Raw genomic sequence first — 13,776 nt, 5'->3', positions numbered from 1 at the left:
TCTCTTCCTCTTCCCTATATGTTGCCTCTTGTGGAGATTAGATGGAGAGGAAGCCAATTTCTGACAGAGGAGATCTGACACTTTGAAAATCACGTAGGCATGTCTAGAGGCCAGAAAACTAATGGCTTGAATATGATCCTTAAAGGAATTAATAAGTCATGGGTGTGATCTATGCGAAGGTAATATTCTTAATTTTTATGTATATGTATTTTTTAATCCGTCTTCGATCAATATTAAGCAATGCAATTGAGTTGGGATCATGTTGATCCAGGTCAAGAAATTGAAGCACAAGAAACTCAAGATAACAATAATTATTGAAATGAATCAACAAGAATTCTAGGAATTAGCTAAAAATAGCCTTCATCTATATTTTTAAAATTAATCAACATATAATATAGCCAATGTTTTCATGAGAGAAAAGCAACCCCTCCCTGACAGTTCCCATTCCCCTCCCTGTCTCGTATATTTCCATCATCAAAGTTTACTCCATCAGTCTTCAGGAAGGTCAAAATCTGACTGAAGTTTTGTCTACGTAGACTGAACCATACTGGCAGTTAGCCTTTTAAGCCAGACCAAACATGCAGTCAGGTTTTGGTTTCCACGTGAACTGAAAATAGTATAACATTATAGAGAGAGAAGTTCCTCCTCGCCCCCCACAATCTCTCTACTCTCTTTCTTGCATCGCCACCATCGCCATCATCATTACCATCAGTGCCTGCCTATGTTACCATTGTTACCCAACTTGGTAAGACCTCTATCCCTCTCTTCCTCGCTTTTTTAGTGTGTTTCATTCTCTCTCCCTCTCTACATTCATCTATCTATCTCTCTTTCTCCCTGCCTCTTACTCTCTCTCGCTCTCTACATTCATCTATCTATCTCTGTTTCTCCCTCCCGCCTATTCTCTCTCTCTATATGTATCGATCTATTGCTCTTTTGCCCTTTGTTATCCTCTCTCTATCTCAATCTATCTCTCTTTCTCCCTTCATATTCTCTCTCTTGATCAACCAGTCTATCTCTCTTTCTCCGTTCATCTTGCACTCTCTCTCCCTCTCTTTTTCTTGACCTATCTCTCTTTCTCCCTTTGTCTTCATGTCTCTATCTATGTGTCTTGCATGCTCTCTCTATCAAACTTCCTATCCCTCTTTCTCCCTGTCTCTCTGTCTCTCTCTGTGTCTTGCTATCTCTATCGATTTATCTCTCTCTCTCTCTCTCCTGTTGACATGCTCTCTCTCTCTCTGTCAATCTAGCTCAATTTCTTCATGTTCCTATATCTGTCTGTGCATCTTGCTCTCTCTTTCTCTGCCAATCTAGCTCACTTTCTTTCTTCATGTTCCTTTATCTGTATGTGCATCTTGGTCTCTCTCTCTACCAATCTAGCTCACTTTCTTTCCTTGTGTTCGTTTACCTGTCTGTACGTCTTGCTCTCTTTCTCTCTCTCCCTGTCAGTCTAGCTCACTTTCTTTCTTTCTATGTGTTCCTGTATCTGTTTGTGAGTTTTAATCTCTCTCTCTCTCTGTCTCTCAATTGACCTGTCTCTCTTTCTCCCACCATCTTCCTCCCTCTATCAATTTATCTATGCCTCACTCTAACCCTCTTACTCTCTCATTTTCTCTCTCTCACTCTCATTCTCTCTCATTTTTTCTCACTCTCTCCCTTTCTAACTCCCTCTCTCCCTCTCATTCTTTCTCAAATAAGAGAGGCCAAGAGGAAATATTCTCTCCCTCACAATATCTCTCTCTCTCTCTCAGACACACACTCTCTCTGTCATTTGTTCTGACATTCTACCACTTGTCCTTCCTCATTCTTTCTCTCTCTCCCTCTTTCATTCGGGTACACAAGGCAGAACACTACTGGCACTGGAGGCAGCATTCAAATGATGTCCTTTTGATGCAGTGAAAAGACCATTACTATAGTATAACATTATAGATAGAGAGAGACAGCCCTCATGGTGTTCCCCCCAATCTCTCTACACTCTATCTTGTGTCGCCACCATTCCATTGTCATTACCACCTGTGACTGCCCATGCTACCACTGTCACCCAACTTGGTAAGACCCCTCTCGCTCTCTTTGTTTGTGTGTCGAGTTCTCTCTTACTGTTTATATATCGATCCATCTCTCTTTCTCCCTCCCTCCTACTCTCTCTCTGAGTTGATCTATATCTCTTATGACCTTTGTCTTCCTCTCTCTCTCTTTATCCCTCCATCTCTCTCTCCATCGACCGATCTATCTCTCTTTCTCCCTTTGTCTTCGTGTCTCTATCTATGCATCTTGCACACTCTCTCTATCAAACTCCTTACCTTCTTTCTCCCTGTATCTTGCTCTCTTTATTGATTTATCTATCTCTCTTTTTCCCTCTGTCTTGCTCTCTCTCTCTCTCTTTCGATTTAGCTCACTTTCTTCCTTTGTGTCCCCTGTCTATATGTGTGACTCTCTCTCTCTCCATATCTCTTTCTCCTTTAATATTACTTTCTTTTCTTCATGCTCCTCTATGTCTGTGCATTTTGCTCACTCTCTCTCTCCCTATCTCTTTCTAATTTTATATTACTTTCTTTCTTCATGCTTCTCTATGTATGTGGATTTTACTCTCTCTTTCTCTCTCTCTCTCACTGTGTCGATCTAGCTCACTTTCTTTCTTGGTGTTCCTTTATCTGTATGTGTGTCTTAATCTTTCTCTCCCTCCATCTTCCTCTCTATTGATCTATCTATCCCTCACTCTGAGCCTATCGTTCTCTCATTATCTCCATCTCTGATTCTTTTTCAATCTCACACTCTCATATTCTCTCATTATTTCTCACTCTCCCTTTTTTTTTGCAGTCTTTCCCTCTCACACTCCCTCTCTCCCTCTCATTCTTTCTCACTCTCTTATTCCTTCTCAAATGAGGATAGAGGAAATATTCTCTCCCTCACAATCTCTCTCTAATTTTTTCTGACACCCTCCCTCTTCCCCTCACTCAGGTACACGAGGCAGAACACTACTGGTACCAGAGGTGACATTCTAATGATGTCTTGGTAGAGGCGGTCAAAGACCAAGAGGAGAAAAGGCGAGCTAAATTGGAAAAATGAAGAACAGTTTCAGGAGAACCCCTATAAATGGGAACATAATATTTTCTAAGTTTGACTAAAATGTTTTCTAAGATTTGTCACAATTATTTTTCAAGATCGATATTGAATGTTTAACTTTGACTTTGACTTTGACTTTAACTTTGTCAACCTGAACATATTGAAACCAGACCAAAATTGAGATAGGACTGAACTTCAGGTTTGGGTTTGGGTTTTTGCCAAAACCGGATTTAGACTGAACCGTAACCTTCCCTAATCAGTCTTATCTTACCAAAGTTCCTCCATTCTGTCCTAACATGATTGATGACTGAAAGGAAGACTGCACTTATATTTCAGTAGTTAAATTTCTTTAGGGATAGAAGACAGATGATGAATGACCGTTACGGAGAGATAATACATAACTGAGTGCCTGTCAGTTTCTCTGTTATGTCCTAATGTCTTGGGGTGGGAAGGATGAATGATCAGTAGACTCATTATGTGATGTCCTGTCAATCCCAAACCATCCCTTTATCTCTCCGTGGGTTTATTAAGACAAAGAAGAGGAGGCCACCACTATAGGTCAACTTGTCAGTGCATGGACATGGAAGAGCCCAACAACCCAGGACGAAAAAACTCTCCTATTCAGGGACTCGGGCATTCAAAGAGATGAAATTTGTTGTATGGTTGATGGAACAGGACCATTTCCGGGAAACCACAAAAATTTGGATGTGGGCCTGGGCAAAAACCGTCCCAAAGTGTCCAACCATTCCTGACCTGGATGGTAGTGCACTATACTTGTCCCCCATTTAGGGATAGAGGACAGATGAAGAAAGACCATAGCGGACAAACACGTTGGGACTGAAGGGTCACCTCTATTTCATCAATCTCACAACTTCATCATCAGTCCCATTCTTCCATTCATCATGCCCAAAGAAATCACAGAAATAACTCCTTCCCTCTCTCGCTTAGAGCTATAGGACGGATGACGGATTGTCATCCATCCGTGCAAAATCCATCATCCGTCATCGTCCGGAGCGAAGAATGGATGACTGGACGAAGTACTTTAAGTCATCCGTCATTAGTCATCTGTCATCTGTGACCGATGATTGATGATGGAAATGACGAAATGGATGACAAAAACGGACTGATGACGTTTCGGTGGCGAAAACATTTCTTTCTCTATCACTTCCTCTCCCTCTCTCTCTTTCTCTCACTCACTCCCTCTCCCTCTCCTTCTCTCTTTCAATCGCTCCCTCTCCCTCTCTCTCTCTCGATCACTCCCTCTCCTTCTCCCTCCCACTCTCTCTCGATCACTCCCTCTCCTCCCTCCTACTCTCTTTCTCTCTCTCTCTCGATCACTTCCTCTCCTTCTCCCTCCCACTCTCTCTCTCTCTCTCTCTCTATCTCTCTCTCTTGATCACTCCCTCTCCTTCTCCCTCCCACTCTCTCTCACTCTCTCTCTCTCGATCACTCCCTCTCCTTCTCCCTCCCCCTCTCTCTCTCGATCACTCCCTCTCCCTCTCCCTCTCTCTCTCTCTCTCTCTCTCTCTCTCTCTCTCTCTCTCTCCCTCTCTCTCTCTCTCTCTCTCTCTCCCACTCCCTCTCCTCCTCCCTCCCACTCTCTCTCTCTCGATCATTCCCTCTCCTTCGCCCTCCCACTCTCTCTCTCTCTCAATCTCCCCCTCTCCCTCTCCCTCCCTCTCTCTCTCTCTCTCTCTCTCGATCACTCCCTCCCATTCTCTCTCTCTCTCAATCACTCCCTCTCCTTCTCCCTCCCACTCTCTCTCTCTCTCTCTTGATCACTCCCTCTCCTCCCTCCTACTCTCTCTCTCTCTCTCTCTCTCTCTCTCTCTCTCTCTCTCTCGCTCTCTCTCTCACTCCCTCTCCTTCTCCCTCTCTCTCTCTCTCTTGATCACTCCCTCTCCTCCCTCCTACTCTCTCTCTCTCCCTCCCTCTCTCTCTCTCTCTCTCTCTCTCGATCTCTCGATCACTCCCTCTCCTTCTCCCTCCCTCTCTCTCTACTGACTCTATCTCTCCCTCCGCCCTCTCAGTCTACTTCATCATCCATTTGTCCATTATCCCTTCCGTTTTCTGTAACAGACAGATGACAGAATGGGACTAATGACAAAATCCAGACGAACTACAAAACGGACAAACAGAAGCATTCTGGACGGCCGACTGAGCGAAGGCCTGTTCAGTCCCATTCTGTCCATCCAAAACCATCATCCCCCATACATCCAACAGCTCTACTCTCTCTCCCCCATTCAGCCTCCCCATCCATCTATAGTTCAGGGACGCGGATGGGACGATTTTTTCGTCCCGGGACAAAAAAATTGTCCTGTCCAAGGGTATAGACGAAATTCGGGATGAAAATTTGTCCTGGGGACCACGGAACGGGATGTTTTCGTCCCGTGGGACGAAAAAACAGTCCGCCCGGAGGTCTCGGACGATGGACAGACGAATCTAGACAAAAAACTGCCGGATTCACATTTGACGGTTGAGATGCAGCCACGTGGCCTCGCTATGACGATTCGCATCAAAGTCCTTGTATTTTTACGCGGGTACAAACTGACGCCGCTCAGAAATAATTCTACATATGTCCCTTTGCAATCTCTCTCCTCCATATTTCCCTAAAAAACTTAGAAAAATCTATATTAATACATTACAAATATAAAACAGGTTTTTTCGTCAAGTACGAGGACGGAAAGGACAAAAACTCGTCCCGGGAGGACTTGACAGGACGGTTTTCGTAACATCGGACGAAAAATTCGGCCCGTCCTTTGTCCCTACACTGAATCTGGACGTCAGACGGAAAAAAATTCATCCTGTCCCGTCCATCGTCCACGTCCGGGACGATCCGGAACTATACTGATCCATCCACACTAGGACAAAGAACCCCTCTTCCGATGACAAGAAATCACAGAAAATGGAAAAACCCTCCAGGCCCCCTCCCCCCAACCCCAAACCCCAAAGCAGAGCCCGGGGTTTAAGGCAAAAAAGAAAGAAAAACCCTCCACCCCCAAAGCAGAGCCAGGGGTTTAAGGCAAAGAAGAAAGAAAAACCCTTCCCCCCCTCAAAACCCCAAACCAGAGCCAGGGTTTTAAGGCAAAAAAAGAAAGAAAAAACCCTCTCCAAGGAAGGTTTTTGTACCATCCCACGAAAATTCTAGTCCTTAGTCCCTACACTGAATCCGGGCGTCAGACGAGACAAAATTCATCCCGTCCCGTCAGACGAGACAAAATCCAACGGATGATCCGGAACTATACTGTTCCATACACTAGGACAAAGAACCCCCTCTTCCGGTGATGGCAAGAAATCCCAGAAAACGGAAAAACCCTACCCCCCAAGAGGCCAAAACCCCAAACCAGAGCCAGGGTTTTAACTTTTTAAGGCCAAAAAAAAAGAAAGAAAAAGAAACAAGGCAAGGGTCCAAAGCTTCCACCGAAAGCATGGCGGAGAGAGTGCTCCCCCCAGACCCGTCCTCCTCCATCCGCTCCCTCCTCCGCCTCCGCCTCCCCCTCCCCGCCCGCGCCCTCTTCTTCCTCGCCTCCTCCCGCGGCCGCCCCCCCTGCGTCAAAACCTGCAACCTCCTCCTCAACCTCTTCGCCAACTCCAACGACCTCCCCTCCGTCTCCCAAATCTACGCCCAGATGCACCGCTCCTCCGTCCCCCCCAACGCCTTCACCTTCGACATCCTCCTCAAAGCCCTCTGCCGCGCCGGCCACCTCCCCCAAGCCTTCGACCTCCTCCTCCGCCACGCCCAATCCTCCTCCCCCCGCCCCGACCCCGCCCTCTTCCTCCGCCTCCTCCACGCCCTCCTCCTCCGCCGAGCCCCCTCCCCCGCCTTCCGCCTCCTCCGCCTCGCCGTCTCCTCCGGCGCCTCCCTCCCCCCCTTCGCCTACAACCTCCTCATCCGCGCCTTCTGCCGCCTCCGCCAACTCCCCCACGCCGAAGCCGTCCTCCGGGACATGCTCAAGGCAGGGGTCAAACCCGACGACTTCACCTTCTCTTCTCTGGTCAACGGCTACTGCAAAGCAGGACACCTCTCCAAAGCCCGGCGGATGATCTCCTCCGGCCTTCTCTCCGACGGCTTCTCCGTCGGGTGCCTTGTCCACTCCTTGATTCGCTTCGGCTTTGACGAGGAAGCCTCCGCTCTCCTCGACAGGTTCAAGCTCTCCGGGAGAACGGTTGATGCGGTTTTGTACAGCATCGCCATGGATGGGAAGTGCAAGCTTGGGAAGATGGCAGAGGCGGAGGGATTGTTTCGGGAGATGGTTTCCCGCGGGTTGAATCCTGATCGGATTCATTACACCACTCTGGTTAACGGGTATTGCAGGAAGGGCGAGTTGGGTTTGGCTAGAAAGGCCTTTGAAAGCATGATCGCTTCCGGGATTGAAGCGGATGTCGTGGTTTATAACGTTCTCGCTAATGGGTTGTCTCGGAAGGGGCTGGTGCAGGAGACTTACGACCTTGTTCTTCGTATGCTGGATCAAGGGTTGGAGCCGGATTCCGTCACTTATGCGACTATTTTGATGGGTTTTTGCAAAGGGGGGAGTTTGAAGGAAGCCGAGCTTCTCTTCGGTTCTTTGAAGCAGAGGGATGGGACTGGGAAGTCTGTGGTTGTTTACAGCGCCATGGTGAGCGGGTACTTGGAGATTGGCCGAGTTATGGAGGCGTTCAAGAGTTTTATCAGTTTCTGCAAGGAAGGGGTCGTCGTGGATGAAGTCGCCTGCAGTAAACTTATCAGCGAGCTCTGCAAAGGCGGGGAGGTTTCAAGGGCGTTGAAGGTTTTGGAAGCGTTGCAGACCATGGGAAGAAACCCCAGCGAGATTTTCTACTCGAGTGTTATTGCGGCCTTGTCTCGAGAGGGAAGGATGAGGGAGGCCAGGGCTTTGTTCGAGAGTATGGTGAAGAGAGGGTTGAGCACTGATGTTGTTGTTTATTCTGCTCTCATCGACGGGTACTTGAAGATCAACGATTTTCGAGAAGCGAGGAAACTGTTTTCGGAGATGAAAATTAAGGGAATCAAACCTGATTTGGTGACTTTCACGATTTTCCTGGATGGGTGTTTGAAGAGGAAATCGCAGCAAGGTGTGGATTCTGTGGAAGTGGAGGGGATGAATCAGAGTTTGCAAGAGGAGATGAGGGAGTGGGGAATCACGCCTGATGTGATATATCACACGGTTCTGATTGATGGGTATTGCAAGAGGGATCGGATTGATGAGGCCCACCGGGAGATGGATCGGATGGCGGAGAATGGTTTGGCAGCTGACGTGGTTACCTACACAGCGGTTCTTTCTTCATACTGCAAGCGGGGTGAGATGGACAAAGCCAAAGAAATTTTACAGGAGATGTTTGAGAGAGGAGTTCGGCCGGATGATGTGTGTTTCTCTGCCATAGAGGAAAACCTCAAGAAGGCAGAAATCTCAGGGCTTCTTGGCTAAGTTTTTTTTCTCATCCCCCAGAGTAAAGATATTTGGAAATATTGACATAAAGAGATAGTCAAGAGACTTACCAGAAGTAATTAATCTGAGAAAAGAAGATTGGCAACGAGACTAATGAGCCATATAGCTGATGAACCCAGCGCCAAGGACACGAGCAAGAACACGAAGACGCCGGCGATGATCGTCAGAGGTGGCGGGCCATCTACAGAATTTGAATCTTCTTCGGCTTCCATCTGCGTTGTATCCTGATCCTCGGAGTTTGCTCGAACAGCAAGGGTCAGAGCACCTCGGCTTTGGTCGTCGAAGTTTATTGGGAACCTAATCCGAAGTTAATATGCAAGAGTCATCTTGAAGTTTTCACTTTTGCCCAGCAACAGGGCCAAAATTGAGCACTCAAGAAAAGAACAGCGAGGATGAGGTCACGATGGTGTTTTGGAAGTTTTCCGATCACCAATGTTGAAAATTTTGAACACAAAAGTTCAAAAGATGTTTTAGCATTTTACAGTTCTTGTGCTGAATCAGGTGTCCATGAATTTTATGAAACATGCGTGACGAAATTTTACTGGGAGCCTGTGTCATATTTATGAAGCAATGCGTCATCTAGATTTATGAAATTTCACTTGTAAGAATTAAAATACAGCGGATGCATTGACTGAGGAGATGTAGTGATGACTGATGATGACATTTTTCTAAAACAAGAAATAATTTGACGATGAAATATACTCCCATACAAAGCCGGACCAACTGTCCGTGGATAAAATGGAGGCGAAGTCGATGCGCTATAGTCAAGCTCAATGAACATAGAGACAGAACACAAACATCCGCAGTGCTCCGTTGAAGAAAACTCTCAATCTTCCCCGCAGATGAGAAAACAAACCTCATTTTACAGGAAAATAATCCACACTCGACCTCTTCCAACAATGGAATGCACATAATTTGGCAGAAAAATCCGTACTCCCTGATTTCCTAATACAACGGAAACAAAATTCTCCGATATCCGCCGAAGAAACTCCAGAGATCGAGAGGAAGCCGGACAAATCCGCACGGAAGACTGAATTTCTCAGCTAGGTTTACGAATCTAACCTGGAAATCATCCGTGCCGAATAAATGCGACAAACCGAGGGAGCAACCATTCTCGAAGCTGGAGATTGTTCAAGAATCGATGCGCGCCGGCGATGGCACCCGGAGGCGGCTGCAATTGGGAGATGGAAGAGAATTGCCGTCATCGTTGCCCACTGATCGCGCGTTCGGGACTGACCGCATACTTATATAACGGTTTTATGAACTAACATAATTATACCATATATTAAATGACGCTTGTAGCTTTATTATTAATTACTTTACGAATTGACATTTTATTATCCTTAATATATTGCATATTATTTTGAGTTGCTCAGATACATCAAATTTAATGAAATTATTGTCTTTATATGGTTTGAAAATTTCAAATAAGAAGAATACTTGCCCAAACCTGAAATTCTTCTTCTCAGACGAGTTTTTTTTTTGTCTTCCTTCTACATTGATTCGACGATCAAATAGGTCCGATATCCATCATTTCATCGCGTTTACAGGAATTCGAACTGATTTACAAAGGTTTTTTTTGCTAAAAAAAAAAACAAATCAAACGTACACGAAAAAAGTTTCTTCATTAATTGAAGAAAATATTTACAGCTCTCCCTAAAGTAGAGAAAGACCAAACAGCTACATATCGTGTTTCCAGAAATTTTTTTGACAAACATGTACATATCAAGCTGATATATTACCAAAAAACCGTCTCTTCATCTGCTTCTGGGACTATCTTCTTCCGCAACACTGCCTCCGGTGGTCGGGCTGAGAAATTTCCACAAATAAAAGTTAGTTCGACTCCCTGATTTCTTTTTTGTTCTTCCAATTTTGTTTTCGTCCAAGAACTAGAGAAAAATAAAACTTTTTCGAAAAAATATATCAGTGAGAAGAAAAGGCACTCACAATCCCATAAACAGTTTAATGCTGTCGTAGAGGAACCATTGCATCGTTACAACAGGCCCGACAAGCGTAAATCTTACAGGAAGACTTCTCGTAAATAAATTCATCACGCCTATGTTCTTCACCGCCTAAGATTTAGAATCAAAATTAAAATTAAATTCAAACCAAAATTAAAATAATAATGAGTAATTTTTCTTCCTGAAAAATACCTGGAAAATGGTGTCAGCCTTCTTGTTATAAAGAGAAGAAAGGATGTTATCCGCAGGATTTGAAACGACTGTTCCTGCAGCGCCGGATAGATAGCCGGCCATGCACGTCACGCCAAGTTGCTGAATCATGGCGCAATCTTCTTTCCTCTTTTGAATAACATGGCGGTACATAACATCCACCGTGTGCTCAAATGTCGAGAACATGAGCATAGAAACTGCATTAGCATGTAATATTTCGTCAGATTATGAGGATGGGTGAGACCAAAAACATCATAACATCCTGTTAATCAGCTAAAATAGACAAAAAAGGTCGATTAAATGGATTTGTTGTCACTGCCGACGAGGCCGAGAGGACGCTGCTAACAGTCATCAGCCTCATCATTTTCATCATCCAGATGTTGTCATCGACATCTTCCTACATCTGCAAATGACAATGGTGGTAGTGACAGACTTATCATCATTCTCTTGTCATTTGCTCTATTTTCACTTTTCAGACGATGGTGGTGATGGTGATGGCTGGCCATCATCGACCTCGTCATTCATCAGTGGCTAGGATGATGATTCATCCTAGCCATCGCCCGTCGTAGATTACAAACTCAACACCCCCTCATAGTGTAGGCTTTGATAACATTGTACGCCATACCATGATGGGGTTACACCAAAATCATCATAAGATCAAGTTCACAAACAGAAAAAAATGGTTAATTACAACAGAGCTCAAGTGTTTCTTTCTTCTTTTTGAAGAAACAGAGCTCAAGTGTTGACAGGACGAGTATAGAAACTGCACATGAAATCGTCCCCGTGCTGAAATGTTTTAGCTTTCTTAGGCACATTGAAATCGTCTCCATGCACTTAAGACACTACTTAGGCAAAAAAAAATTTAGATATCATGGCTGTTTGTCAAACCATGATGATGGTTAGGCCAAATTCATCATAATTTAAAGTTCACAAGCCAAATAACAACAAAAAAAGTGGATGAAAAAAGTTTAATTACATGGAAGATTACGCCCCCAGAGTGGAAGTAGCCCCCGGTAGAAGCTGCAGAAACAATTAAAAAAATCAGCCGAATTCTCTTTCATAACACTAAAAATGCCCAAATCAAGGTTTAGGTCAAATCAAGAACTCACCCGGGAAGACCTTCGGAGGCATAAAGTCTGGGAAATCCGTCAGACAAGCCCTTGGCAAATCTAGGTTGAGTTTGAACGCGAACTTTAACAGCTTCAAACGGGCAAAGAGCCACATCTGCCACCACCTGAGCAGACGCACTGCTGAGAAAATAAAGGGAGGTTCTGCTCTGATCTGGTAGTCTCTCCGAGTACATCTTTTTGAAGTATTCGTAGAGGCCAAACTTGAAGCCACCTTGGGCACCATAGCCGTAGAGCTTCCCAGACCATCCCCTCCAAAGCCCAGATGCGCCCTGCTCCTTCACAAGAACATTCAGGCCTGACAAAATGCTTCTGTACTTGGCCGGATTCACCTACAGAAACCATAAATCGAAAAAAAGTTTAACCCAAAGGAAAATGATTAATTATTCGCCGAGAACCATGGAAGAAAGAGCACTAGCATAAGCGATGATATGAGCACTGGTCTAGCATAAGCGAATGATCGAATAATCCAAACGAAAAATCATAGTGAACAACCCGGTGGCAAGATAAGTCCACATAATCTTTACAATTCTGCGAGGATTAAGGCCATCTTTTTAGATCATTTCAAGCAGATCACAAGATAGATAAAACTTTCGGAAGAACAAAAAAGAATCGAGCAGCAGTAATTCGATGATGAAAGAATAAACTGAGACAAGGAAACAAAGACTGTCATACCTGCATGTTCACCTTCAGCACATCGAGCGGGGTAATAGCCAGATGCGTCGTCCCAGCACTGAGCATGCCGCCGACAGCGCAGACGGCATAATACTCGGGAGTAGAAACCCTCAATCCCTTCCACCACTCCCCGACATTGCCCGCTTCTTGATCCATCACAACCTCCATATCCACCACCGTCTCCATCATCCGCCGCTCTTTCCTCCCATACCTCAGCACGAATCAAATCCTTCCACCAAATCGAAAACCGCAAGAAACCGCAGATCAACGAGTTCTAAGCGACGATCGTAGGACTTCTGCGCAGCAGATCGAACGAAGATCAAAGATTTTGGGAAGATCGAGGAGCCGCGGGGCTTGGAAAGATCTGGAATCTTCACGAGGGATCGAAGGGACGGCTCGTTACCTCCATTCGAGGCCGTTTCGAGGTTTAAATACTGAATTTTCTGTGTCGCTTCTCAGCGCGCTACGTGGCGCAATGTCCACGTCGAGTTCCGAAACTTAGAGCAGAACTATGTGGGCCCTCTGTTTTAAAACCTTTGACCAATTTTTGTGGCTTTTGAGGGCTTTTTTGCAAATTCTCAAATATTTCACTGTGATGTTATGTAGCATAAGGACAAACTTATTACTCACCACTCGCTACAAATCAAGTATATTATTAAATTTAAGGTTTTTTCTCAAATATACGACGCGAAAAGTAGCTACGTCACCATCGCGCTCTGCCAATTGGACTTCAACTTCTATATGACTAGTTAAAAGTATTAGTATATTAAAATTTTATATGACACGTACCATATACTTGTTACAAGGATTAGTGGCTAGGATTCAGTATAGGTTCAAATATAGTAAGGATTGAATTTACACGGTTTGGATTAAATATAAGATTAAACATAGGCAGTTAGATCAAATAAAGTGGGTCGAGATTAAATCACAAGAAAGTGTGATATAAAGGCTATATATATAATTTAATACATTTGAACACATTTAACGAAACAATTAGAGTAATATGATCTAAGTGATGGCCTTTCTCGTGTCCTCTCTCTCGTCCTACCTTTTCCTTTCTCTTCCTTTATTCTTGCAATCTCTCTTGGAACTTCTTTTAGTGGCCCTTCGCCAGACCCCACTTAGCTGTTGTCCACCCTTCCATTGCCTATGATCATTATTATCACTGGCATCTACTTCTATCTCTCCCTCTCATACACTCTCACCAAGTCTCTCTCTCTTTTTCTACTTCTACATCTCTCCCTCTCTATCTTTTTCTATCCCCCTCCCCTTCTCTCTCTACTTCTCTCTCCCTCTCTA

General features: G+C 44.8%; 2 protein-coding genes across 2 annotated transcripts; one reads left to right on the top strand and one right to left on the bottom strand.

Moving 5' to 3' along the window:
- Positions 1–6,466: 6,466 nt before the first annotated feature.
- LOC144710475 (uncharacterized) lies at positions 6,467–9,047 on the top strand. Its single transcript, XM_078584266.1, has one exon. The coding sequence runs from the start codon at positions 6,489–6,491 to the stop codon at positions 8,481–8,483; it is 1,995 nt and encodes a 664-aa protein (XP_078440392.1). The 5' UTR covers positions 6,467–6,488; the 3' UTR covers positions 8,484–9,047.
- Positions 9,048–10,110: 1,063 nt separating this feature from the next.
- Positions 10,111–12,893, bottom strand: PHT3;3 (phosphate transporter 3;3). Its single transcript, XM_078584530.1, has 6 exons — positions 12,478–12,893; positions 11,785–12,134; positions 11,652–11,695; positions 10,658–10,872; positions 10,452–10,576; positions 10,111–10,313 (listed from the first exon to the last, which is right to left on the bottom strand). Exons 1-6 carry the CDS (start codon positions 12,664–12,666, stop codon positions 10,262–10,264), a joined length of 975 nt encoding a protein of 324 aa, XP_078440656.1. The 5' UTR covers positions 12,667–12,893; the 3' UTR covers positions 10,111–10,261.
- Positions 12,894–13,776: the final 883 nt, after the last annotated feature.

Source organism: Wolffia australiana, chromosome 12, assembly GCF_029677425.1.
Source record: "Wolffia australiana isolate 7733 chromosome 12, ASM2967742v1".
NCBI lineage: Eukaryota > Viridiplantae > Streptophyta > Magnoliopsida > Alismatales > Araceae > Wolffia > Wolffia australiana.
Note: the sequence above shows the minus strand (reverse complement) of the source record. Positions and strands in the feature narration are given on the sequence as shown.